General features: G+C 41.6%; 3 protein-coding genes and 1 non-coding gene across 11 annotated transcripts in view; 2 read left to right on the top strand and 2 right to left on the bottom strand.

Moving 5' to 3' along the window:
• slmapa (sarcolemma associated protein a) overlaps nucleotides 1-3,288 on the bottom strand; it is a 30,103-nt gene extending 26,815 nt beyond the window's left edge. For all 7 annotated transcript variants that reach the window (XM_086118863.1, XM_086118862.1, XM_086118865.1 and 4 more), the window contains exon 1: nucleotides 1,851-3,288. In XM_086118863.1, the coding sequence (XP_085974989.1) occupies nucleotides 1,851-2,048 (198 nt within the window). In that variant the 5' untranslated portion in view covers nucleotides 2,049-3,288. The remainder of the gene's footprint in view (nucleotides 1-1,850) is intronic.
• Nucleotides 3,289-4,348: 1,060 nt separating this feature from the next.
• Nucleotides 4,349-21,194, top strand: dennd6a (DENN/MADD domain containing 6A). The gene is made up of 19 exons (XM_086118873.1): nucleotides 4,349-4,913; nucleotides 6,527-6,565; nucleotides 6,644-6,686; nucleotides 9,834-9,946; nucleotides 10,494-10,574; nucleotides 10,656-10,761; nucleotides 13,245-13,324; nucleotides 13,394-13,453; nucleotides 13,541-13,596; nucleotides 13,740-13,862; nucleotides 14,557-14,652; nucleotides 14,899-14,993; nucleotides 15,082-15,147; nucleotides 15,466-15,530; nucleotides 16,451-16,540; nucleotides 16,629-16,792; nucleotides 16,992-17,094; nucleotides 17,490-17,564; nucleotides 17,660-21,194. The coding sequence occupies exons 1-19, from the start codon at nucleotides 4,677-4,679 to the stop codon at nucleotides 17,789-17,791; spliced, it is 1,824 nt and encodes a 607-aa protein (XP_085974999.1). The 5' UTR covers nucleotides 4,349-4,676; the 3' UTR covers nucleotides 17,792-21,194.
• On the top strand, nucleotides 9,203-9,310 carry LOC147201790 (U6 spliceosomal RNA). The gene has a single exon (XR_015101716.1). It is a non-coding gene; the product is annotated as a U6 spliceosomal RNA (small nuclear RNA).
• Nucleotides 21,195-21,657: 463 nt separating the features above from the next.
• On the bottom strand, nucleotides 21,658-25,017 carry LOC147201788 (uncharacterized). Of its 2 annotated transcripts, XM_086117750.1 has the most exons (6): nucleotides 24,823-25,017; nucleotides 24,158-24,311; nucleotides 23,667-24,067; nucleotides 23,281-23,576; nucleotides 22,629-22,756; nucleotides 21,658-22,030 (listed from the first exon to the last, which is right to left on the bottom strand). In XM_086117750.1, exons 1-6 carry the CDS (start codon nucleotides 24,935-24,937, stop codon nucleotides 21,886-21,888), a joined length of 1,239 nt encoding a protein of 412 aa, XP_085973876.1. In that variant the 5' UTR covers nucleotides 24,938-25,017; the 3' UTR covers nucleotides 21,658-21,885. The 2 variants fall into 2 exon arrangements, with proteins under 2 accessions (XP_085973876.1, XP_085973875.1); XM_086117749.1 differs by having other exon boundaries at nucleotides 23,667-24,311.
• Nucleotides 25,018-25,546: the final 529 nt, after the last annotated feature.

Below are 25,546 nucleotides of genomic sequence, written 5' to 3'. Positions count from 1 at the left end.
AAAAAAGGTAGAACAATTCCAGGTGCTGCTGGGAAGGGTGTAAAAACAGCGACAGGAATGACATGTATGTCGCCAGTTTGAAAATGGCTCGGCGCAGCCCAGTTTGGCCACAGGATTATTGGCTCGCAGGTACTTTGTCAAGCGGGCATGACTTGAGTAGCAAATAATTTGGCACACCACTCCATAAATCCCAAGCCATTCCAGGCCTTCTTTCCTTCAGCTGTGTAATAATGAGGAAAACAGCATGTGTGTCTTTATTTAAACACAGCCATCCCTTGGGTGTGAGGGACATTTCCTGTGCTGGTTTGAGATTATTTATCACCTTCCAGAGCACAACGTTGGATTTGTCTCTGCCGCAGGACGGACATGGACCTTTAAAATAACCTAATTTGTTCGGTTTTAATCAAAAGTTCAAACTCAGGGGGCGGTCTGCCCAAGGGGGGCAGGAGGCTGTCTTACCCCCCCTCCCCCCAAAAAAGAAAAAGCTTGTGTGTGTGTGTGTGGTGTGGGGGGGGGGGGGGTTCTGTTTGTGCTGCGTGTGCTAGTGAAAGGCCTGCTGGTAATTTAAACATGACTCAAGACTCTGAGCAGGCCATTTGTGGAGTTGGAGCCCGACGACGAGGCGATCAGACAGGCTTGCCGACGGCGGTATTTGGATGTCCTGCATCTAAGGGTTCTTTCATGAAGGCACTCCTCGGCCCCTATTTATGCAGCATGTTTTTTCTTGCTTGATGCAGTTCCTCTGGCCAGTTGTGCACATGCTCATCTGGCGCGGATCATATCAACTGCCCAAACTCGATTATCATATGGATTCGATGGGAACGGGTTGAGTGAAACGGGTCGAGTGAAATGGCAGTGAAACAGGCCAAAATCCAGAGAGTAAGCCAGGGTAATAGTTCCATCCTGGGTGTGTAGAAATTAGTGTTAAATTGAAACATTCGCTCTAAGTGGCACTTGAATCGAGAATGCACTCAAACCTGCTGACTTTCCATCAGCTCTCAAAGTCACCACAAGACCAGCATGTTGTTATACAGTACGCAACAACTATTTGTGTCACCCTTTCATAAAAAGAAAAGATTTCAGCTTGATCAATCAGCAACTGTCCTTTTATAATTTGTATGCATTATTTTGTTGACAGTGATCCACCGCTTTATCACAGTTCTCTTTTCACAAAAAATGTACCTATTTGGGGTTTTTTCCACAGAAATGCTCTAAGCTACCTCAAGGTGGCGCCAAAGCCCTCTCAAATAGTAAAGTAGTAGAGTAATTGCTCTCATGTGTATATTTGAGTGATACAGCTCCACTAAGAGAAGCTTTGTGTGTCGGGTGGAGGAGCTAAGTACAAGTAGTTAGTGGAAGTCTTGTACATGCAAAATTCTAATCAAGTTTTTCCTTTGAAATCAAATTTGCTCTAAATCGTGCACTATGATTATTAAATAAGTTGAGTTTGAAATGAAAAATTGATCAGGTGTCTGAATGAGCAACTAATTCCATCTTCTTTCTATTTATATGCCGACTATTATGGATTCCAATTCATCCTAATTGAAGGTATATTCAAGGGGTTAACGTTTTCATTTTACCAGAAGTGTGCAGTTCAGTAACTGAATTGTGCTGTACGATTAAAAATAAATATATAGATGATGCAATGAACCTGCAATAAGTAAATTGCGAAATAGTGCATTCTAAATATTTATTAACGGGAGCATCAATGACTCAAGGTTGTTTGCTTCCGAGCTGAGAAGCTTTTTGGTTTGTTTAAACTGTCATGAATGTGTTCCTGTTCACAACAAAGTGAATCATGACTATACAGTCGTACCGAACCATGACTTTTTGGCCATCGCGCATCTTACCTTGGCAGTCTTGTGGTCAAACCAGACCAGAGCGTGGTTCCTTGACAGCACTTTGCAGTCAAAGGTGGCGTTATTCTGCGCCGGTCGGCAGCGAGCCACCGACCGGCCGATTTTGACAGGCTCGTCCAGGTACACATGCCTCTCCTGGAATGGGTGCGAGTTGGGTCGGCAGGCGAACACGGCAAGCGCTGAAGGCATTGATTTTGGCTTGAGAGTGTTACTCCAACCGGACACGAGGGACAGATTTTCTTGATCCAGAGTGGCAGGCGTCGTGTTCCGATCCCCCAAATGAATAATCAACTATATCTGGGGCTTGCGCTGAGGCGCTGTGGTTAGTCTCCTACTTTATTTTGTGAGGGAGGGTGAGGCATTAGCTAACAAACATCGTCCGTTGCGCGCAGTTCAGGTAGAAAAACAATGCCAGTCCATGTGCATAACGACAGTCGGGTGAGGAGTGCCGTGTGTCAGGACATGCATGACTGAGTATCGAAGGGACAGTCTGGCAAACAGCCCCCCACGTCCATCAAACTATTCCAGTGCTGAAGCAAGGAGAGAGGGATTGGTTGCTGCTGTGCTACAAATACAATCTTGATTACTTTCTTGTGGCCAAGATAAATCTATGGGGGGAGTCAACGCAACGTCTTGGCGCCTGTTTTTGCAGTGCAACTGCACACATGCACTTGTTTTTTATGTTATATATTTTTATGTAAGTAAGGGGGTTAAGATTTGCTCTTCGAACTCCTTCGAAAACACAAGTCACCAAGCAAAAGGCAGCCACGGAACGCAGTTAGAGAATTAAGATGTTTGCCAGGTAGATGAGTTAAATCCCTTCCGTCCTCCCATTAAGTAATTCCCTTGAATTTATTTTGGGGGAAAGAAACACGCTCACTGGTCGGGGTTAGCAGTGCAAACTACGGGGAGGGGGGTGATAATTGGCAATCTGGCCAGTAGTAAAGTGGACAAGAGAAGCGCTAACGCGGCTAGGAGGCTAGGCTCAGCAGCTAAGCTAATGAGTCCTCGCAAACTTATCAACCGGGCCCAGGAAGGCTCTCCGCGCACCCTTCTCGACCAGCTCGCTTACCAAGTGGGAACTAAATGCCATTTTAGTCGCCCTCGCAAGGCGCTAATCCCCGTCGTTCCACTACTAGCGACTCGGTGAGCTGCCTTATCTTTCACCAGCTAACCGGCTAAGTGACAGTCAGAGGGAAAAAAAAACAAGGGGGACTTTAGTCTTCTGCGCCCCCTGCTCGGATCCACGGAAAAATCCACGGCCCTGGCCCACCGCCCGGCGTTGTCATGCGCTGCCCTCGCTCTGGCTCCAATCTCCAACTTATTGTCGTGGACTCAGTGCAGTTTCCTGGTCGGAACGTACAAGTTGTCCTCCTCCGCGAGTTGCGGCCGCCATCGTGTAACCAGAGAGCCGACTCCTGTCGATGCTGCGTTCATGGACACAAGACATCAACTTCCCCTGGCCGCTGACCTCATCAAATCCCGCCAAACATTTGCGTAATAAGTACTATACGTTTTACAACCAAACATGCTGTGCAAAACAAAGTGTCACAGTGTTTTTATTTGTATTTCATCCAAATTTGAAATCATACTTGATCAGAAACTGAAGTAGCCTTCACTTGACTGTTATATTTGATATTTTCGTATTTCGCCACGCATGGTGGCTGAGTAGGATGACAAACTATCAAACGCACTTCTCGGCCACCATAGAGCTACAGTTAGATTTATTGTTTATACGATCAAAGCAATAGACTTCGTACTTGCTGATTCGTATTACATTTTACTTGCATCATCATTTTTGGAGGCCACCACAAAAACATCTTAAATTCAATAACATTACATCATCAAAGATCACATTCTTCTCAGCTACCATAAAATTACAATTATAAATAAGATTGATTTTTAGCTAATTTTCCATTTTCTGAAATCTTTATATTATTCAACCTCTGAAAAATTCAGATTTGGAAATCCCACTCGCAGTTTCCCAGGAGGTGCCCCTGACCAAACGTTTTTCAGTGGCAGGAAAACATTTTTTTCAATCTCGAGGACAGAAAGTTAAAATACTCAATTCATTATGTATTGGTGCAGCAGTGACGAGCTAGGTGGGTGGCAAGTATCACATTCAGAACAATACAGAACTTGAATTTTGCCTCCAAGTCAACGCAAAAAGGGCATTTTTCTTGATGTGAATTTTATTTTCATGACACCCTGACTGTGGATGGTAAGACAATGAATGACCTAGATATGTACGTTTATTCTATCTCGTAATGATATTGAACTAACCACTCGACCGAAAAATTTCTGGGTACGCACTGGGATCAACGGTTCACCTAATATTGTATCAAATCAACAGCTTGCCCCAAACACAAATTCGACGACACGCGTGATTACTGCTACTGGTTACTCTAAAATGGTTCAATGATTTGTTGTTTACGATGATACTAATGCAGCGTGTTATACCGGAGACAAAGTCCTTGTGTGTTCGACATACTTGGCCAATAAAGATGCTTCTGATTTTAGTAATGGTATGACAGACTATAAGGAGTAAATTTTATGAAGTGCTGAACGATGTCTGCTCACTTCTCCGAGCTGCCGTCTTGAAGCTTGAACACAACTCAGGAACGTCCTTGCGTGATGACGTAATCATATCGTCATTCCCGGCTCGTCTGGAGCATCCCTGGTGGCTAAGCTAGGTGGTTAAGTGTACCGTTGTTTTAGTTTTGCGGTTTTCACGAGAGAAACGACCACAAATACCAGCTGTCGCAAGTGCAGGAAACACGAATAATTCTTCTGAGTGTCCGCGTTGGGCCGGTCGCTATGGCTCTGCAAGGCCCGGAGGAGCTGGGGGAGCCGGTGGAGGAATCGGAGGACTTGGACGACCATGACGCCAGTAATATCTCGCCAGCCGAGGAGATACCGCTGCCTGTCGGGCCCGGGGGCGACGACGAGGATCCCGTGGGGAACACCGTTCTGCTGCCCTGGGACCGCTTCTCGACCTGGCTGCACTGTATCTGCGTGGTGGGCTTCGACTTGGAGCTGGGACAGGCGGTGGAGGTGAGGGAAGACCCGCTGATAGTCAGCTGGCTCAATCATCGGAAGAAGGAAGTCCGCTGGGAAGGGTTCCAAAAGTTACCGTTTTATTCAAGGCTCTGACTAATTCATGGACTAGAAAACACAAACCACTTTGTAAAACCGTTTGCTCAGTGCAGGAGGCAGATGGACAGAAGACACAGATAGCGTGTTCAACACACGTTGGTCTTAAAAACATAACAAAAAACAAACAATGAATGAGGACTTTTATGTCAAGCAACTGCTTATTGATCAGGGGAAAAAATCAATCACTGGGCAAGATTTCCTGAAACAAGCACACATAGCTTCACTGAAAAACAAGACAAACTATTGAAATGAGGAACATACAGTATTGCTCAAGAACATGAAAATTTGACTTTCTTTTAAACTCGTAAACAGCAAGTCTCAAAACCCCTCAACACTGTCTTAAAACTAGGTTCCAGTGCATCAATGCTATATAACAGTTCAAGCACTACTTTTGTCGAAATGAGACTCTTCCCAACTCACCCAGATGTCAGTTTAACAGTCAGTTTAGATCAGTTTAACAGCTGAGTTTTGCAGCAAATAACAGAATAGCCCGCCCCCTAACAAAAATAAGTAAGCAAATTTGTGAACGCTTAACTGCAAGGTTTCACTACAGGCAAATAAAAAATTTGAGTTGCATGCCTTCAGTGTAATACCACGTCCTGCCACAACGTGGTGGGTAGCACTGAGCTACTACTGGAAGAGATGTCGCACATTTAAGCACGAGAAGAAGAGGCAGAGCCAGTCCTTTAATAAGCTCCATTAGTAGTCTTCACAGAAAAGAGAGCATTTACACTTGTGACTAGCGTAAACTCTGTTGGTGTTGGTGCTCCGGGTGTGTTAAAGTAGCAGTTTAAAGATTTATAATGATCAGACCACCCATGCTAAATTCTACTAGCCTGTTGATGGCGTTTCACTTTGTGTGATCAGGCTGGCGGTCGTCTACTAAATGGACATTATACAGTGAGAACATTTTGTCTATTAAAAAACATTGGGATAATTTACATTTGTTTTATGTCACTTTTGCAATAAACTGTGTGTGTGTGTGATCAATACACAACTTCAGGGCAAGCATGCTTGCCTCTGCGCTAGTGAGAGAGGGAACAGTCCCAAACATCTGTTGCCGTGCCAGTGCATTCTGTTTTCTTGTCAGTGAAAAATATAGAAACTGTACAATATTAAGTACATGTTCAATTGCTGGAACATATGTGCATCTCAAGTTAATTCAGTGGAAAATTACAGTTACAATCTATTTTTCCACTCTACTTATTTTCAAATGCATCGCCTAATGTTGTTTATGAAACATAGAGATGCATTATTAGTTCTATCGCGTAAATGTAGCTAAATTGCCATGAAGTTCAAGCGGCAGTTCGACTGCTTCTTCTAAATCTGAACCCAAAGCCAACAGTGAGCTGATACTGAAGGAAGGCAAACTAGTTGTGAAGGTAGTTATTCCTTTTGTGACTGCTTCTCAAGAACACGAAAAGGACTTTGTGCTACGTTTTGTGATTAAAGTTATGTATGACTTGAAATGTTGCGTTGTGGTGCGGTAACTGTGCTCGTCTCCCCTCCAGGTGATTTATCCGCATCATTCCAAGCTGTCGGAGAAAGAGGTGAGGTCACTTGATCTGATACGATCCGGTCCATTCGCACAACAAATAAATCCTGTTATTGTCGTGCTTTCCTCTCAGAAAACGAGCATTTGCTACCTCTCCTTCCCAGACTCCAACTCAGGTAGGTTTTGCTTTGAGCTTTTTTACAATATTTTGGTCTGAGCTCTTTTACAATATAACTCACCAACACGCTTACTTGGAATTTATTTTTTTTCTTTGATTTCTATTATTTCCATGCAAGTTAATGTTGGCAAAGAAAATCTTGCTGAAAGAAAATTCAGAACTAAGTTTTGTCTTCTTTGCTTTTTTTTATAAGTGAAAAAAAACAATTAGAATTGGAAACGTGATATTTGTGAGGAGGGAAAAAAAATCTAGGATTTTATTTAAATTCCTTATTGCCCAACAATTTGACACTCTTTGGACAGTCATACAAGTCTAAAGAGAAGTTAACTGTTGTGCGAAAAGGAAAATGAAGGTGAGTTATACCGTGAAACGTCTATGATTTTATCCTTCGAACTTGTTCACTGCCATTGACGGCCTTTGACAACAAAGGTCCATTGTTGTTACCTGGGCTGGCAGGTAATTAATTAAGCCACATTTTGCTCAAAATGTCAAGAACTTCAAAACGTCCCATGTCAAAGGGAGCATTTACCTCATCCTGCTTGCCAAGGGCACTCATTGAAGATTCACAACTTCAGCTCTGATTCCTCTTTCTGGAGCTTGAAGCTTTCCAAAGTCTCAGAGAGCAAACGTTTTTTCTTGAGAACCTATCAATCAAGCCCTATAGTTTTCTTTTGGGGGGGGGGTGACATCAGCATGAAAGAAGTCGCTCATAAAGCTTTGTGACAAAGAAATGATTGCTTAAAAGTATGTGCCAGTTGCTGCAGTGTTGTTAAACTTTTGCCATCTAAAGTTAATGTTTTTCAACAATATATGATGAAAAAATGTACATGAATTATGGTTTAAATAATGTTTTAAAATAAATTAAATGTCATTAAAATGTACTGCATAAATATATAGACATAAAAGGTGGTGGGAATTGCACCTAAAAACTAGTTTAAAAACCGCACTGTTCTGAAAGATGAAATGAAATTTCAATCCAACCGAATGTTTGCAGTGAAGCCTGCGTGGGATACTTTGACATTCTCTGCTTGACAAGCATCACTGGAAACCTAAAAAGCCAAAGAAGTAAAACACATTTGTATATCTAAAGTGCAGGCGTGCAAGATTTGCTGACATTTTCCATGTTTTTTTTTCCAAATCAATCCTCTTACAAGGTGTTCATTTTTGCTGTTGACGCTGGAATTTTTTTTTCCAGTCGTCGTTTTCATGCGCTCATTTTTCTCCCAAACATTTGCGAGGGGACAAAGTAAAGTATTTGTGACAGCAGTTTGTACACTTGAGTGGTTTTCCAGCGTGGCGCACTTCAGGCGCAACTGTCAATGACGGTTGGTCGTCACGCAACCCCCTCTCATTTCATTCAGTCATGACTTATAAATTGCAGGCAGAGACTATTTAGCTGTTCAAATTGTTTTAATTCTCTATTCCTGCAGAGGCTTTTAGAAAAATATTTAAAATGTGTAAAGTGGTGGCATGGTGGTTGATAGGTTTAGCGTGTGCACCTCACAGTGCAGAGGCCTGGGGTTCGAGTCCGGGCCTTGGCTTTCAAGTGTGGAATTTGGGTGTTCTCTTTCCCCCGTGCCTTAATGGGGGTTTTTCCCAGGTACTCCGGTTTCCTTCCACATTCCAAGAACACGCTAAATTGTCGGTAGGTGGGATTAATAGTGCGAATGGCTGTTTGTCTGTGTGTGCCCTGCGAATGGCTGGCCACCAGCTCAGGGTGTACCCGCATACTGCCCAAAGTCAGCTGGGATAGGCTCCAGTACGCCCACGACCCTCTTTAAGATAAAGTGGTACAGATAATGGATGGATATTTTTTTCAGATCTGAACAAAAAAACTGTCTGTTTAAAATCCATATTTTTTTCAAATTTGAACAAAAAAACTGCCTGTTTAAAATACATCATTTTTTAAACAAACACGTACGAATAAAACAAGCCGTTTATAAACGCAAAGGATACCGTGCAATGAGAAACGGCAGCCGGTCAAATGTAGTCGCGCCATCTCCCGAGGGACCGAGGAAATGCACAGGCAGGCTCTGGGCGTGCCGCGGCAGAAGCAACAATGACGTCAGATATGCCGTGGCATGAGCGGAAATGACCGAGTGTTGTCCGCGACTGATTTAAATCGTTATTTATATATTCTATTTCATTATAGTCTACAAATTCTGGTCTTTGTAAACTAAAGCCAATTAGTTACTCACAGCGTTCCAAACACTGCAGTCATGTCGAGGACAGCGAATCAGGACCCGTTGTCTGCAAGATAATTTACATATATTTCCCATGAACCCCTTCACCTTTGGCAAATAGTCTTCGTTGTCCTTATACTCGACCGTGCTAAAGTCAGCGCACCTTCCAAGTCCGTTTGCAGATGTTAAGTCTCTTAATGATTAGTTATAACGTAGTGCATTGATGCCATTTGGTAGCTTAGTACCTGTGTAGGTGGTAAAATGTGCAGCGTGACTATGGATGGGGTGCAGATGGTACGCTACATATTGGCCTCAGACCTCCAACAATGTTGTGCAACTTCGGTTACACACATACTAAAATTGGAACGATACAGAGAAGATTAGCATGGTTTCCCTGCGCAAGGATGACACGCACAATCGTGAAGCGCTTCCAATTTTTCGTTAATGCTTCCTTAAAACTGCCTGTGATGTTTTGAAACAGGAAATTAGAGTGAAATCCAACGACTATATATATATATATATAATGTGCCCTTTTTTTTTGTAAATATAGGGAATTCGGGAAGAGTTTTCATGGCGGCTTGAATAATTGTGAAGTTAGAATGGTTTGGATTTGTCCAAAATGTGGAACGAGATATAGTGGACTATGTACTAAGATGTGAATTTTATTGGTTGCAAATGGGGATTTTGGGAAAATCTAAAGTACTGAGAATGACCTGAACAGTTTGAATTTGGAATGATGCGGAATTATTTTATTGACTGTCTCATTGGGAATGAATGGGGAATTATTACAAGATAGGAAAAAAGTTTAAAATATGTTTTGTTTTATTTTTAACCAAAAATTATTTGAAAAAGAGTGATCCCCAGATGAATAGGTTATCCAAATAATTGTCAGTGTCTGCCCTAGTATGACCCCTTTCAGTGGCCAGTATTTCCTCACTCCGGCTCCCTATGGTTGCTTCCAGGTTGCCTGGGCGACACCCAGTTTTGCTTCCGCTTTCGTCAAGGCTCCAATAGGAAGTCGTCGCTGGGCTGCTTCCTGGAAACCAGTGACCGGGATGCGCCGCCCTGCCTCAAGGTTGTCGCACACAATCACGCACGCACCAGTACGAACGTACACTTGAAGCAGTGGTTCTCCACCTTTGTTTCAACAAATTGGACCTCCAAAAAATACTTAACCTTCCAAACGCCACCAAAATATAACAACATCATTGCAGGTTCTGAGTTTGTGGTTTGGCGATTTAGCAGATTTTTTATTTTAATTTTTTTTAACTTTTGTACAGTTTATAGCTTTTGATCTTCCCTGTTTATTTTGCATGTAATTCCACTGTTTACCACTAGACCAGCATTACGCTTGGTCTCAGAATCATCAGAATCAGAATCATCTTTATTGGCCAAGTATGTAGAACACACAAGGAATTTGTCTCCGGTATAACACGCTGCATTAGTATCATCATAAACAAGGACATGACAAATGCTGCTCTCTCTCCTGATCTCTCCCGAACATAACCAATACAGAGAGGGATTACTGTCGGCCTGTGTTTATTATCGTAAACCACCGTAACATTACGCACCGAGAGCATTAAGTAGAGTTTGAGTATACAGTATGTTGTGTATGTTCACAGAGGGAGCAGGGCCATTATTACGGCTACGTGTATTTTCGTCAAGTGCGGGACAAATCTCTGAAGAGAGGCTATTTCCAGAAGGTGACTGAAACCATTATCGATATATGAAATTGTTCCACAATTGTCCCCGAGCTGATCAATCATCTTGTCGCTGTTCTGCAGTCTCTGGTCCTGATCAGTAAACTGCCCTATGTGACCTTCTTCCACTCGCTCCTCAAAATCATGGCTCCAGAATACTTTGAGAAACAGGAACCGTGTCTGGAGGCGGGTACGTCTTATTTCCACGTTTTGCCTTTTTCGTCAGTTAGCCACAAGGTATTTGCCAAAGTTGGAACTGTTAGCTACTAAACGCATCCACAACCGCCAAAGCAAGAGTGCTTGAAATATACATCACATAATAATTAATATTATTACATATTTAAAAGACATTTGTACCAAATACAAGATTTGATGAAAAATGTAATGTAGACAAGTGTACAGTATTGGACAAAAAAACCCACAAGATTGTTACACCAAATATACAATAATATCAGAGAAAAATATTGGATCCAAACAGTCGGCAAAAATATGACAGAAATTGAAAGAAATTCATATGGGAAAAGACTGAAAGAAATATATAAATATTCAGATAATGCGTGGATATATTTTTTTAAAGCTGAACAAAAGAATGTCACTGAAAAAACAAACACCTACGGACAAAACAAGTCGTTTATAAACACAAAGGATAACGTGCAATGAGAAACGGCAGCAGGTCAAATGAAGTCGTGCCATCTCCTGAGGGACAGAGGAAATGCACAGGCAGGTGCCTCGTTTGAGGCATCCATGAGGCAGCGCTGTGGACGTCCCGCGGCATAAGCAGAAGGGGGAGGAGTTAGAGACACACACAGCAGGAGAGACAGGGAGAATATACACAATCAGAGATTGGAACTTTTTGTTGACCTTGTTTTGAGCTGGGTCTTTGTTTTTGTACTTTGTAATTTATTTTTTGGAGCACTCCATGTTGTACTCCATGTTGAGTATGTTCAGAAGAATATAAATAAAGCCATATAAATAATAAATATTTGATATACTGTATATTTTTTGCATTAGTAATTCATTTTACAAATAACTTTACATTATTTTTGGTAGTAAATTAATTTAAGCAACAAAAAAACTGAGGAGCCATTTGGGAGCTGAAAAAGCCGGCTCTTTTTAGTGAGCCGAGTCAAAAGAACCGGCTCTCTAAAAAGAGCCAGAATTCCCATCACGACCAAACACTGCAGTCATGTCGAGGACAGCGAATCAGGACCCGTTGTCTGCAAGATAATTTGCATATATTTCCCATCTACCCCTTCACCTTTGGCAAATAGTCTTCGTTGTCCTTATACTCGACCATGTTAAAGTAAGCGCACCTTCCAAGTCCATTTGCAGATGTTAAGTCTCTTAATGATTAGTGATAACGTAGTGCATTGATGCCATTTGGTAACTTAGTACCTGTCTAGGTGGTAAAATGTGCACCGTGACTATGGATGGGGTGCAGATGGTACGCTACATATTGGCCTCAGACCTCTCCCATTGTTGTGAAACCTCGCTTATACTCATTCTAAAATTGGAACGATACAGAGAAAATTAGCATTCTTCCCTGCGTAGAAGCACGCAAAAGCACCTGCGCGCTCTACGGGTGTTTGGCCCGTCTTATTTTTTCCCCCCGCGACGCTCAGGTTCGACGAGGGCGCAAGGATGACACGCACAATCGTGAAGCGTTTCCAATTTTTAATTAATGCTTCCTTAAAACTGCCTGGGATGTTTTGAAATAGGAAAATAGAGGGAAATGCAGCGGCAAAAAACAATGGCCTCCTCCTCCTTTTTTGTAAATATTGGGAAGAGTTATCATGGCGGTTTGAATAATGTTGAAGTTAGAATGGATCTGTCCAAAATGTGGAAGAAGGGAATAATGTGGACTATGTACTAATATCAGAATCAGAATCATCTTTATTGGCCAAGTATGTAGAACACACAAGGAATTTGTCTCCGGTATAACACACTGCATTAGTATCATCATAAACAAGGACATGACAAATAAGTATGGAAGGACATTTCGTAATATAAGTGAACCGAAGTGCGGTGGTACTACCCAGTGACAACTGTGAGACAATGTGCAAAGTATCAAGCAGAGCTAAAGTGATCAGTGGTAGAATGCAATACTATGACAGTTGTACAGTTGGTGCAGAAAATCACAAATCTATTAAAATCGCCCAAAATGATCAGGGGTGACTCGGGGTATTTTAGTTCGAGTTTGTTTACTTGTTCAGCTAGCGTTTGTATCGCCGTGTTGGCGTTAGCTTGTGGCGCAATGTAATCACCGACTAGTAAAAAGGAGGTGAACTCACGTGGCGAGTAGAATGGCTTGCAGTTTAAAGACAGCGACTCCAGGTCCGGGCTGCCGTGTGCGTCGAGCTTCGTGACATCAGTGCACCATTCTTCGCTGATATAGAAGCAAATCCCACTATGTGGAGCAAAACTAATATTTGCCAAAAAAATGAATAAAAATAGACCTTAGAAAAAAATATACCAAAATATTGTCCAAAAAGTATGACAACTCAAAATATAACAAATATTATTATTTATATTGTCACATAAATGAGAAAAACACGAGATGAAACCTGGTCCACTCACTCTATTGTCACCCCACACGTAAGATTTGCCTTTGCTTTAGCACATCTTTTTTGATAACATGAAGCTTTTTGCATTTTTTTTTTTTTAACCTCACAGCTTGTAACGATATGGACCGCTGGCCAACGCCGCATCCGGGGAGGATCCTCACGCTGCCCATCATGGGCGTGGTCGTCAAGGTAAGAGCACACAATGACTCGCGAGGGGAGAAACATAGAGTGTGTTGACATGTGAGAGTGCCACCGCAGGTGCGGATCCCAACCTGCTACGACAAACCGGGAACGTCGCAGCTCGTCCATTCGGCTAAGGTGACAACAAAGTTGCATAGTCTCTCTTCAAATCTTTTCTTTTGATGAGACTTAATGTGATGTTTCCTTCTTTTTTTTTTTGTCCAGAGTGACAGTCTGGTGTCCATTGTGCTGCCCACTATCCATGAAGTGGACCTCTTCAGGTAAGTTTAGTTTTGGACACATCACTAACTGGAAGTTCGAGCTCGGGCTGACCGTGTTTGTTGAATCGGACGACCCATTGAGCATGTTCATGCTTGGCAGATGTGATGAAAGGTACATGGGATGCCTCTCTTTGTCTGCTCAGGTGTTTCTTTCCAGTCTTCTTCCACATCCAGATGCTGTGGGAGCTGGTGCTGCTTGGGGAGGCGCTCGTTGTCATGGCGCCCTCTCCCGCTGAGTCGTCAGACACCGTGCTGGCGCTGGTCAGGTGGTACCCAAATTCCATTCATTCCACATTTCCTCAAACATGATCAGAAAACTGAAAGTGAGCAATTGAAGGACCGCCGTCGGTACGATCGGCATATCCTGAAAAGAAAATACGTCAGGGATTGGCAAATTGGAGCGACACAAGTTGAAACGTGAGTTACACTTGCACGGGATAGTGGCAGACAAAGAAATTATGTTCGAAATATTAAATTGTCTGGAGTATGAGGAAGAAACAAAATTCACCAAGATTAGAAAATAAATTCCAAATGGTTATTGAAATTATTCTTATTCTTATTCTAATTCACTCTTTTTCAAATAATTTTTGGTTAAATATAAAACAAGAATCTAATACTTATTATTATTATAATAATAATAAGTATTATTATTCCATTATGATCAGTATTATACAAAATAAAAATGTTTGAAAACAATGCAACATACTGTATATTCACCAAAAAGTGTCTAAAATATACTGCAGATAAAAAAAAATATTGGAATCCAATGCAAAATGGACAAATATCAGATGAAAATACACAATTAGTCGAAAATAAAATATTTGACCAGAATTTTCAATGAGAATTACAGAAACATGACGTAAAAATGTCAGTTGTCATCTATCTGCGCCCGTTGTTGAATTTTATACCCAATATAAGGCCCCCGGCTGCCTTCAATAGCGTTGCTCTCTTTGCATGTAGCTGCGTGTCTCCTCTGCGCTACTGCAGCGACTTCCGGCCGTACTTCACCATCCACGACAGCGAGTTCAAGGAGTACACCACCAGGACGCAGGCTCCGTGAGTCCAAATGCTTCGCACACACACGCACACACGCATACAAAATACATTTTACTGCAGTCAAATGTTCTTTATTGTGACAAGCATTAAGGGACCTAAAAAGAAGTTATGTATTTTTGAGTGGCTGAAATGGATTTCGATTTAAGTTTCGAATGCGGTGGTGCAACCACTTCAACGTGTAAGTCATGGGAAATATGTATCCGTTTTTGCCGAGTCGTAATGACGGTATGTCACTCCTGCCCGTAGGCCGTCAGTCATCCTGGGAGTGACCAACCCTTTCTTTGCCAAGACGCTGCAGCACTGGCCTCACATCATCCGCATCGGCGACATGAAACAAGCAGGTCATTGCACATTGAATCCAAATCCTAATCTTGTGACGCCTTAACTGCTATGCCACTGTTAAATCGTGACCCCCCCCCCCCCCCACAGGTGAGATGGCCAAGCAGATGAAAGTGAAGAAACTGAAGAATCTGAAAACTCTCGACTCCAAACCCGGTAAATCTCCTTCGTCCTCTGCGTCGACAAAAAAAAATTGGGGAGGGAAGGTGAACTCGAGCTGGTCACTTCTAATCTGAAGCAGAAGGGACAAAATCAGGCAATGGTCTTCATAAATCGACTCAATACCTCTCAGACTTCAGTCATCAGGCTCATTCTGAATCATTTGGAACTTGATTGAATGATTCTACTGAATGAGGTCACGGGCTGAGGAGAAACACTACTGACTTAGATCATTTACTTGACAGATTCAAGTCAGCAGACTCACAGACGATTCATGACTCACCTTGTGCGTGTGTGTGTCTGTGTGTTTTCCAGGTGTATATACAGCATACAAGCCATATCTCAACAAAGATGAAGAAATCATCAAGCAGCTCCAGAAGGTAAACGCGTTAGTTGTGTGCCAGCCAATTTCAAGCATTCTGAGTAATCTGTCAAGGCTCTCACCGAATAATTTATGACTCTGGAAACATAGAAACTACCAAATGAAAGATTACACTCTCTTCTTTAATCTGTCACACGCACCCAAAAAAAAAAAAAAAAAAAAATTGTTTGTTCCCATCTGTATTAGACCAACAAAACTCAGGAAACAAGCTTTTTGTGAAAAGATTTATTTCATGGCAACAGTGACTTATTCTAAGAACGTTTGTTTTACTCACACTTCAAACATCTCAACAGTCCCTTTTGTCCATTAAATGCCAACAAAAACACTGCAAATGTGCTCTTGATGGCAAAATAATGTATTTACCGAACAAATATTCACAACTGTTTTTACATTTGACAACCCTAACAAACCATTTACACGCTATTTAGTAGTAGTAGTATTTAGCCGTGTGTGCCTGAATCTGTAGCATGCATGTGTGTGCGCGTTTATGTATGCAAATACCTCACCACTTCTACTTCAAAATTTGAATAATCCGTCATTTTTTCTATTTTTTGTGATACTCTTTGTACTACATTTAATATGACAAAAATCATTTACAAACGTCTTGGAACACTTGATTTTCCAAAGCTCCCCCATTCCACATGCTGCCATCTGTTGGCCATCACCATTAATGTTTTTTTTTCCCTTTTTTTTTTCTCCAAGCTCAAAGATCAAACCAGAACTGGCCAATACTTTTCTCCCCCGACTCCATAAAAAAAAAAAAAAAAAATGCTGATTACAATGTCTGTTGCGAGCACCTCTCGTCCGGATTCCTATTAAGGAATTTGTATTTCAATGTGGCTCAAAAAGTTTATGATGCAGCATCTCGTCAAAATATTATATGACTCTGACCGTTAGTCCTTCTTGCCTTTTTGTCAGGGTGTTCAACAGAAGAGGCCCTCGGCGGCCCAGAATGCAATTCTACGGCGCTACTTTCTGGAGCTGACGCAGAGCTTCATCATCCCTCTGGTACGTGCCCAAAATTTGTGAACGCTCGTCATCGATGACAACGGCGAGTTGACGATGTGAGCGTTGCGTTTGTTTGCCTGTGGAGCAGGAGCGCTACGTGGCCAGCCTGATGCCGCTGCAGAAGTCCATCAGCCCGTGGAAGAGTCCGCCTCTGCTGCGGCCGTTTGTCCAGCAGGACTTCATGAAGACGCTGGAGAAGGCCGGCCCGCAGCTCACCTCCAGACTCAAGGGAGACTGGATCGGACTCTACAAGTACGTCCACGTTGCGCGTGCGTCGCCACGGAGTGGCCAAAATGGCCTCCCGTCTGCAAAGCTTCATGCAAATTGCTGTTAATGGGGTTCTTCGCGGGTTGTCCAAGTGTTTTTCATGTGTTCCCTGATTCCCAACGCACACGCGTACCTTTGTGGTCCTCACATCCTGTAACGCGCATTTCCCCGCGGTGTCCCACAGGCAATTCCTGAAATCTCCCAACTTTGACGGCTGGTTCCGTAACAGAAGGAAGGAGATGACACAGAAACTTGAGGCCCTGCACTTGGAGGCGCTCTGTGAGGAGGTGAGGAGGAAGGAAGAAGGTTGTTTCGGGTGTCATCGAGCAGGAGGTACCAAATGCTTTTGAGTTCCAAGGACCCCACCAATGAAACCACATGAATTATTTTTGAAGAAAAACATCCCATTTTGAAGAAAAACATACCAATGTACATTTTTTGGGGGGGCGGGGGGGCATTGGGGGAAGAGAAAAAAATGTTGTTTTGAGAATAAAGTCCTATTTTAAGAACTTTACAGTTTTCTCATATTCTTATTTTAGACACCTTTATTTTTTAAAAAAAGGAGGTTATTCTTGAAACAATATAACTTTTATTCTTGGAAAAATTGGATTTTTAAAGCTTTTTACCCCATCAAATGTTGTGCAACCCCAATTTGAGTTTTGTGATGTTATGTCTCTGTTAGGACCTGCAGCAGCGAGTCCAGAGGCACTCGGAGGTGGAGACGGTGGATCTGGTCCTCAAGTTGAAGGACAAACTGGCAAGTAGAAGAAATTGGATCAAGAGAAAAGAAAAAAAAAAGAAAGAAAGAAAGACAACCACTGACGTGTGTGTTCACTGCCCCTCCTCCTCCAGAGTCAAGCGGAGAAGGACCATCTGCCCGTGCGTGCCGGCACGCTGGCCAAACTGCAAGCTCACATCGACGGCGTCATCCTAGCCTTGCCTGAAGACCTCCAGGGTATCCTCCACAAACCCACCACACCCTGAACTTTGAATCCAAGACATAAAAAAAAAAAAAAGGCCCCTAACACATGAAGAACACTCTGTGTTTTCTCGATCATTTCCAAATGTCCGGAGGGATTTTTCTCGCCACTTGACAAGGCTTTTCTTTTTTGAAGATTTGCTTTTAAAGTGCACTTCTCTCCGTGTATACTTGTAAAAAAAAAAAAAAAAAAAAAATCACAGATACTAGTAAGCAAGCAGCCTATAGTGGTGCTTTTAATTTTTATATTTTCAACAGGACTAACATCCAATAAACAGCACAACAACAACAATCGAGCACCAGCGACACACTCGGTTTGGCAGTCGCCAATCAGGCGTCTGCATCCAGGTCATGCCACCCTCCAGAAAATGAGACCCTTCTTGCGAAATGTGACAGAAAAATCTTTGTCAGAGTTCCGCTCTAACAGACGTTTCTTAAGAAAAGTGTAGGGAAATTTCACAGAATTTTCCTTTGGAATTTTTATTTATTTATTTTTTTGAATCCTGTCCATCTGGAAATGTAGTCTTTATTTTGTGTTTGTTTTCCATCAATTTCACACAGGAAATTTGATTCAGTATGTCCAGTAAATGACAACAAACGAAAGGAAAATTTGTTGCAAAATTTTGGAACATTCTTCGAAATTCCAATCAAATATTTTCAACTTCAGAAATTTGCCATGGGAAGTTTAGTCGAAAATTTCCTGGGATTCTGGAGAATTGTTGGAAACTTTTCATGGATATTTTGGTGACAAAGTTTCATTTCTGGCAATTCTCTAGGAATGATTTCAGATTTCCCATAAGAAACCGTGCAACAAAATTTCCTTTGGAAATAAAAAATAAATAAATAAAATCAAACCTGTCACTTCTTGGAAATTTCTGCAAGGAAATCCAGCAAATTGCTGGAGAAAATTGTCCAGTAAATGGAACATATAGAAAATTTGACATTAAATTCTGGAAAATCCCTGGCAATTCTATGAGGACGTTTCCAAATTTCTGTCAAAATTGAGCAGAAAAATTCCTGTACATTTCTGAAATTGGTGAAATTAAATGGGGGAATTGATGGACACTTTTCATGGCATTTTAGGTGACAAACTTCCAGTGACTTTCTGGAAATGTGTCTATTCAGTAAATATCTATATTTTTCTGGAGTTCCTGAAAACTTCAAGGGAAATTTGGCGGACATTTTTCAGTAAACTTCAGAATTTCTGGTGAGTTGCTGAAAGCTTTTCATGGGACATTCAGAGGAAATTTTACAGTAAATTTGTGAATTCCCAGTAAGTTATAGAAAACATTACATGGGAAATTTGGTGGAAATTTCAAATTTGCTGAAAACTTACCATGTGAAATTTTGACAAAATTTTATTTTCAAACTAAGAAATAAAATGACTAAATAGCTTATCCTCAACCGTTTGGAGAAAAAAAAGTTTCTTATTTTGTTATCGTTTTATTTTTTTTAAAAATGTCAAAGACAGTCAATAGCACAGCAATGATGCAACACCAGCAACTTGCACATTTTCACATTTTCTGCATCCATGTCTCATGACCACCAAGTTTTGGATAGCGTTATTTCAGTTCTGCATGAACTTTTAAGTAGAAATTCTTTCAACAATCTTTGAATGAGTTGCTGACAATTTACATGGGAACTGTGGCAGAGAATTTTGGGAACGTTCTACTGGTCAATCAAAAAATTCGGTTCAACTGCTTGAATTTGCTCAGAAATGGTTGAATTTCTTTTCTCCAAGGAAAATTATGGAAAATTTCTGGAAACTGACAGAATGTTTCCAAAAATCGAGTGAATTTCTGGTTATTGAGTTAAATGGCGTGGAAATCACGGAATAATTGTCAGGAATTTTCTGGGACCTTTTTTGGGTGGAACATTATTTAACTTAACTGTATAGATATATTCCTTGTGTGTCTATAGTTGTGTTTTAAAGAAAATTGGCAGAACATTCTTGGAGATTGAAATATAGAAGACTGTAAAACGTTTCCGACAAGAAATATGTTGGAAATTTGACTGAAACTTCATCACACACACAAAAAAAAAATCTGAACTTCTTTAAAAAAATGGAAACTTTTCTCTCTCGGGAAATTTGGCGGAAATTTCCCAAACTTTACAGTTTCTAACTGATTGTTTGAATGTGTCAAAAATGATCACATGGCCTTAATTTCTGCTTGTTAAGCTAACTGACGCCATTTTGTATTATTTTCCCTCGTAAATGCCTTCAAAATCTCTCAGGAAGTCTCGGTAAATTTCACTCACACTCGAAATAGTCAACAAAAATGTATTTATTATTGCATTATTTTGGCCACCATTTTACAGCATTATTTGACATTTGTCTTTTTTTTTTTTTTTTACTCTTTGTTTTGACATGATTGTACTTTTAAATTGGCATCCTTCTTTTTCACAATTCCCCCAAAGGAGCGTAAAACCCATTGTGTACCATCATGATTGCTGCTTGACTCTTAATAATTGTATAATTTTTATGTTATGATTTTATCTAACCTAATCGCCGTGGAAAATTTGCAGGATATTTATGGAAAGTATATTTGTAATTTGACAAAATCTTCCCGTTGAATGTTTGGAAACCATTCATGGAAAATGTTTGAACCTCCCTGCATTTTCCCTATAAAATGTTTTCAATTAATTTAGTGAAACATTCCCAATGAATTTCTGGAAGCTTTGCATCAGCGATTTGTCCGAAAATTTCTGGAAGCATTTCAAAAGAAATGTAGTCAAAAAGTGAATTTCAAATCAATCGGTGAATTTGGCAGATGATTTTCTAGTTAAACTTCTGAAAATCTAGTGAATTATAGAAAACCTTCCATTAAAAATTTGGTGGAAAATCTCCAGGAACCTTTCTTTAGGAAATTAGTTAAAAATTTACAAAAGTTTGAATCAATTCCGTCAGAATGTTTCCAATTTTAAAAAGTTTCCATGGCAAATTCTGACGAATTGCCAGATACTTTTTCTTGGGGAATTTGTCGCAAAATGCTTTATTTGAAATGAATTAATACCCATACTATTTTATGTTATTATTTTATTTCACATCATGCACACTTGCAGCGGCAAAGCATCTATAACAAAGAAGCATATTTTAACAATTATGGGTTTTTGTTTGTTTGTTTGTGTATGTATGTGTTTAACAATGGAGACGTCTTTTTTTTTTTGTACAAAATGGTGTAATTAAAAATGTACAAATAAGTATTGTGCTAATAGCGCATAAGCTAAAGACGCAGACGACAGTAGGCTAACATTGAACCACTACATGAAACCACTTGTATCATTTTGGAGACTAATGACGTGAAATGAGCATTTCATTTGAAAGTCAACGGTTGCTTTTCATTTTTGTTGACGAAAAATACAGCTCATGCTTGAGTCAATAGTATTCTAATAAAAATTTTAAAACAGCCACATGGTCAACGTCTTTTGTTTCCATGACAACTTGTAAAAAAAAAAAGTTTCTTTCCCAATTTATGTCATTTGTGGATATTTTTAATTTCATGCCGAAATGTTTTGAAATTCAAATAGTTTGTTTGCATTGTTATTTGATTCCTGACTTTTTTTTAAACGTGAATAAAAACAATACATTTGAAAAATACTTAAGCTGAAGAAAAATTGGGAAATTAAACTTTTAAAATGCATAATGTGTAAAATTTTCATAGCATTTTTATTTGAAAATAACTATTTTAGAATTTCTTCAAAAAAGTATGATTATTTTTTCATGAAATCATCAAGGAAATAGAGGGAAGAGGGAATAATAAAGTATTGTTTAAAAAACAGATTAAAATCCTAAAAAGTAGCCTATTTTATCTCACTTCACTGAAATCATGTTAGCAAAACGAATCATCTCATCAGACATAAAAAAAACAAATTTTCCAAATGTCACTCATGCTCTGTCTTTATTTTCTACTATTTGGTGATTACAAAAATGTATAGTGGAAACAATGTTTAAAAAAAAAAGCTGTTAGTTTATCGGGGGTGGAGGAGTGGGGGCTGTCAATCAAGTGTTTTAAATTTCTATTATGATGCTGACGCAACAACAAACCTCCACCAAGGTTTACAATGGGCAAGGCGAGGACAAAAGTCTCAATCATTGAAATCATTCCTTTTTGCTCTTCCGCACTGCCTTTTTCTTCTTGCGGGTCTTTGCCGCCTGCCTTTGCTCGTAGACGTCCTCCAGCAGGACGCGCCCTGTCGCCGTATAACGAATGTCGGACCACGTCAGCACAGAGCCTCTGGGCCAGCTTTCAAGAAAGAAAAAAAAAAAAAGAGGGCTTTTCAATCTCTCCAGTAAATAACTAGGAAATTAAGTGAAAGTTGTCCGGTAGATTGGCAGGGAACTTGTGGGAAATTTGGTCAAAAATTGCAAACGAATGTTTCTAACCTCAAAAATGTGGAAGAAATATTTAATTTCTTCTCAGTAAATCTCAGAATTTCTGGTGAATTGCAGGGCATTTGCCGTCGTCTGTATATTTCTCGAGACTTTGGCACAAAAAGTCCTTACATTTCAGAAATTCCAGTGAAAAAAAATAAGACATTTGGTGGACATATTTCTAATGAATTCCGGGAAACTTCAGAAATGTGGTCGCAATTGTTTTCTGACTTTCCAGAGATTTGCTCAAATATTTCCATGGGACATTTGGTCAGAAATTCCGAGTGAATTACTCTTGTCGGAAATTGGTCAGAAATGTTTCGACACATTTCTGAAATTCTGGTCAACTGGGAACTTTTCATTGGAAATTTGGTGGAAATTCTATCCCGCCAAATATTAGAAACAGCATCAACAATCCCCCCCCCCCCCCATCCCCCAAAAATCCATATCGGTCATGATACAGGTCTTACCCGTAGTTGTGTGGGGTCATGTAATTGAAGATGGCATTGTATGAAAGCGGGTAGTCCCAAATCTGCACATCCGTCACCTGACCGTCCACTCCCGACATGGCGATCACAGGCTCACCTGACCACACATACTGAATGCACACACACACACACGCACACTCGAGTTCTTCCGAGACAGCTGGATTGATAAATGGCAGACGGATAAATAGATGGACGGATGGCTAGATGGGTGGAGAGATGGCCAGGATGGACGGGTAGACAGAGGATCGACGGTGACAAGCCTGAAGGAGGGATGAATGAACAGAGAGAGATGGAGGCAGGGGAACGGATTGATGAGTGGGCGAAAGAGAGACCAGTGGATGGACAGAAAGACAGATGGATAAACAGACACATGCCAGATAGAACGATGAATTGATGGCGGATGAATGGAGAGAGAGACAGCGACGAATGGATGGATGGCGAGATGGGTGAAAAGATGGATAGAAAGGTGGTTGCTGGACAGTACATAGGAAATGGATAGCGAGAGAGACAGACTGACGGATAGAGAGGTGGAACGTCCGATGGATGCATCCAAAAGAGAAACGGACAGCACACTAGGAATGGCTAGAAAGACAGATTAGTGGACAGACAGACGGATGGACAAATGGACCGACACCTTGCTAGGTGCCATCTTCCTGATGCTCATGTAGGCTCCGCTGAAGACCTGCACGACTCCCCTGACGGTGTCCACGGTGAGGCACAGTCTGGTCCACAGGTCGTCCCTGATCCCGGCCCACATCCTCACGTTGGTCTTGAGCCTCATGCTCCAGTATACGGAGCTCAAGAGCAGCAGGTCGCTGCCGTCATAGCTTGAGGACAGCGTCAAAGAGGCTCGGCTGGTCGGGCTGAGGGTGAAGATGTCGCGGGATGACGTCTGGCTGTCCAACAAGTAGCGCAGACACACTGTCACACCTATGTGTGCGGATAGCAGATAGAGCGGGCGATAAATTGGTCGATGAAAGGATCATTGAATGTTCCGATAGATAGATGGATTACACTCACCTTTAGTGGGGGACTCTGTAGTCCAGCTAGGGTAGGCGCTGGTTGGGTAGGCCCTGGTTGGGTAGGCCCTGGTTGGGTAGGTCCTGGTTGGGTAGGTCCTGGTTGGGTAGGCCCTGGTTGGGTAGGTCCTGGTTGGGTAGGCCCTGGTTGGGTAGGCTATGGTTGGGTAGGCCCTGGTTGGGTAGGCCCTGGTTGGGTAGACCCTGGTTGGGTAGGCCCTGGTTGGGTAGACCCTGGTTGGGTAGGCCCTGGTTGGGTAGGCCCTGGTTGGGTAGGCTCTGGTTGGGTAGGCCCTGGTTGGGTAGGCCCTGGTTGGGTCTGGCCAGAAACGATTGGCCCGAGTCCAGTAGGCCCAGGAGCGATATGGCCTGGTTGGGCCATCCCAGGATCGATAGGCCCTGGTTGGGTCTGGCCAGAAACGATTGGCCCGAGTCCAGTAGGCCCAGGAGCGATATGGCCTGGTTGGGCCATCCCAGGATCGATAGGCCCAGGAGCGATAAGCTCCGTGTGGGTAAACCCTGGTCGGGTCGGCCCAAACTTTGTTCTTGTGGAAATCGAAGTAAGGCGGGTAGAAAGACACTCCTGCTTGTCTTCCACCATTAGAAGACAACGTGAACATCTTTCCGTTTAAGTTGTATGGTGCAGCTACACCGTAAAAAGTGAAACAGAAGTCAAGTCAACAACTGACACAGTAAAAATAAAAACCCTTTCACATTTGAAGTCGTCACATATGACTGGGAAGCGTTTGGTAGACGGTTGATGAATTGAGACCTAATTTTACAAAATCGAAGTAGTATTTTTTCCGTCATGATGTCAACAATTAATTAGGACCAAGCAATTTGTTTGGACAACTTGTGACAATTTCCGACAACTCACTGGCCTTCTAAACCGTTAATTTGGCCTCCATCAACGGTCAGTGATGACCTAACTTTACTGTGGGTTGGCAAAACATTCGCGTCACAAAGATGAACATATTTCCAGGAATAACATTTGATTTAAAGTCCGAACGAGTGTCAGATTGTCACATGGTGAAAGCAAAAACAACAAGGTCAGTCTTATTTTCATCCTTGGGGGGGGGGGGGGGGGGGGGAAGACTTGATAATGAACATTGCATACATTTTTTTAAGTACAAAGTGATGTATTTTTCTTACAGTACCTGTTGTAAACATGTCCGCGACTTCATTTTTGCTGAAACTGACGGATGTTTCGGTGATCCTCATCATCATCATCATCAGGCTGATGGAATAAACAGTTGTTTTTATTTTGCCCATCTTCACCTTGATGTACAACCGTGGAACTCCGTGGAATCTCTGACAGAGTGTACAGTGTGTGTGTGTGTTTGTGCATGGACAGAATCACTTTCGTTTCTTCCTTTGTTAAGTTTTGTTTCTGGGTGTTTCTCACATCCTCTTTACTGTGTATACACACACGAACACACACACGAACACACACACACACACACTCACATGCACACACGCACACACACGACTTGGATCAGTGGGCGGACAGTTCGATATGAGAGCTACTGTTGATGCAAAAAGTCTACACGCCTCTGTTCAAATGCCTCTTTTTTTTGTGCGTGTGTGATATAAAAAAATGAGACCAAGAGAAATCATGCAAGACCTTTTCCCACCTTGAATATGACCTTTAACCTGCATGACTCAAGTGAAAAAAATGAAACATTTTCAATAGGGGAAGCAAAACTAAACAACTGAGATCAACTGTTTACACAAGTGTGCACTCGTTCTTCAACGGGGGTTGTGGCAATCACATTGAAAAGGGAGGTCCACTTGGTGATGTCACGACTTTTCATATTTTCTCCGCTTGAAGATGACCATGTTAGCTGTGCGCCGTGGTACGTTTGCTATAAATCTTTCAAA

This window comes from Hippocampus guttulatus, chromosome 8 (assembly GCF_054856545.1).
Source record: "Hippocampus guttulatus isolate MCC_2025c chromosome 8, RoL_Hgut_1.0, whole genome shotgun sequence".
In the NCBI taxonomy this organism is placed as follows: Eukaryota; Metazoa; Chordata; class Actinopteri; order Syngnathiformes; family Syngnathidae; genus Hippocampus; species Hippocampus guttulatus.
The sequence above is the reverse complement of the archived record's forward strand: the minus strand, read 5'-3'. Positions and strand labels throughout refer to the sequence as shown.

Coding starts and splice junctions, on each gene's coding strand:
- LOC147201788 (XM_086117749.1), bottom strand. CDS start 24,937: ATGGGCAAAATAAAAACAACTGTTTATTCCATCAGCCTGATGATGATG. Junction 23,577..23,666: donor TACAGAGTCCCCCACTAAAG/GTGAGTGTAATC, acceptor CCGCACACATAG/GTGTGACAGTGTGTCTGCGC. Junction 22,757..23,280: donor GGAAGATGGCACCTAGCAAG/GTGTCGGTCCAT, acceptor GTGTGCATTCAG/TATGTGTGGTCAGGTGAGCC.
- dennd6a (XM_086118873.1), top strand. CDS start 4,677: ATGGCTCTGCAAGGCCCGGAGGAGCTGGGGGAGCCGGTGGAGGAATCG. Junction 13,325..13,393: donor TCATGGGCGTGGTCGTCAAG/GTAAGAGCACAC, acceptor GTGCCACCGCAG/GTGCGGATCCCAACCTGCTA. Junction 14,994..15,081: donor CGGCGACATGAAACAAGCAG/GTCATTGCACAT, acceptor CCCCCCCCACAG/GTGAGATGGCCAAGCAGATG.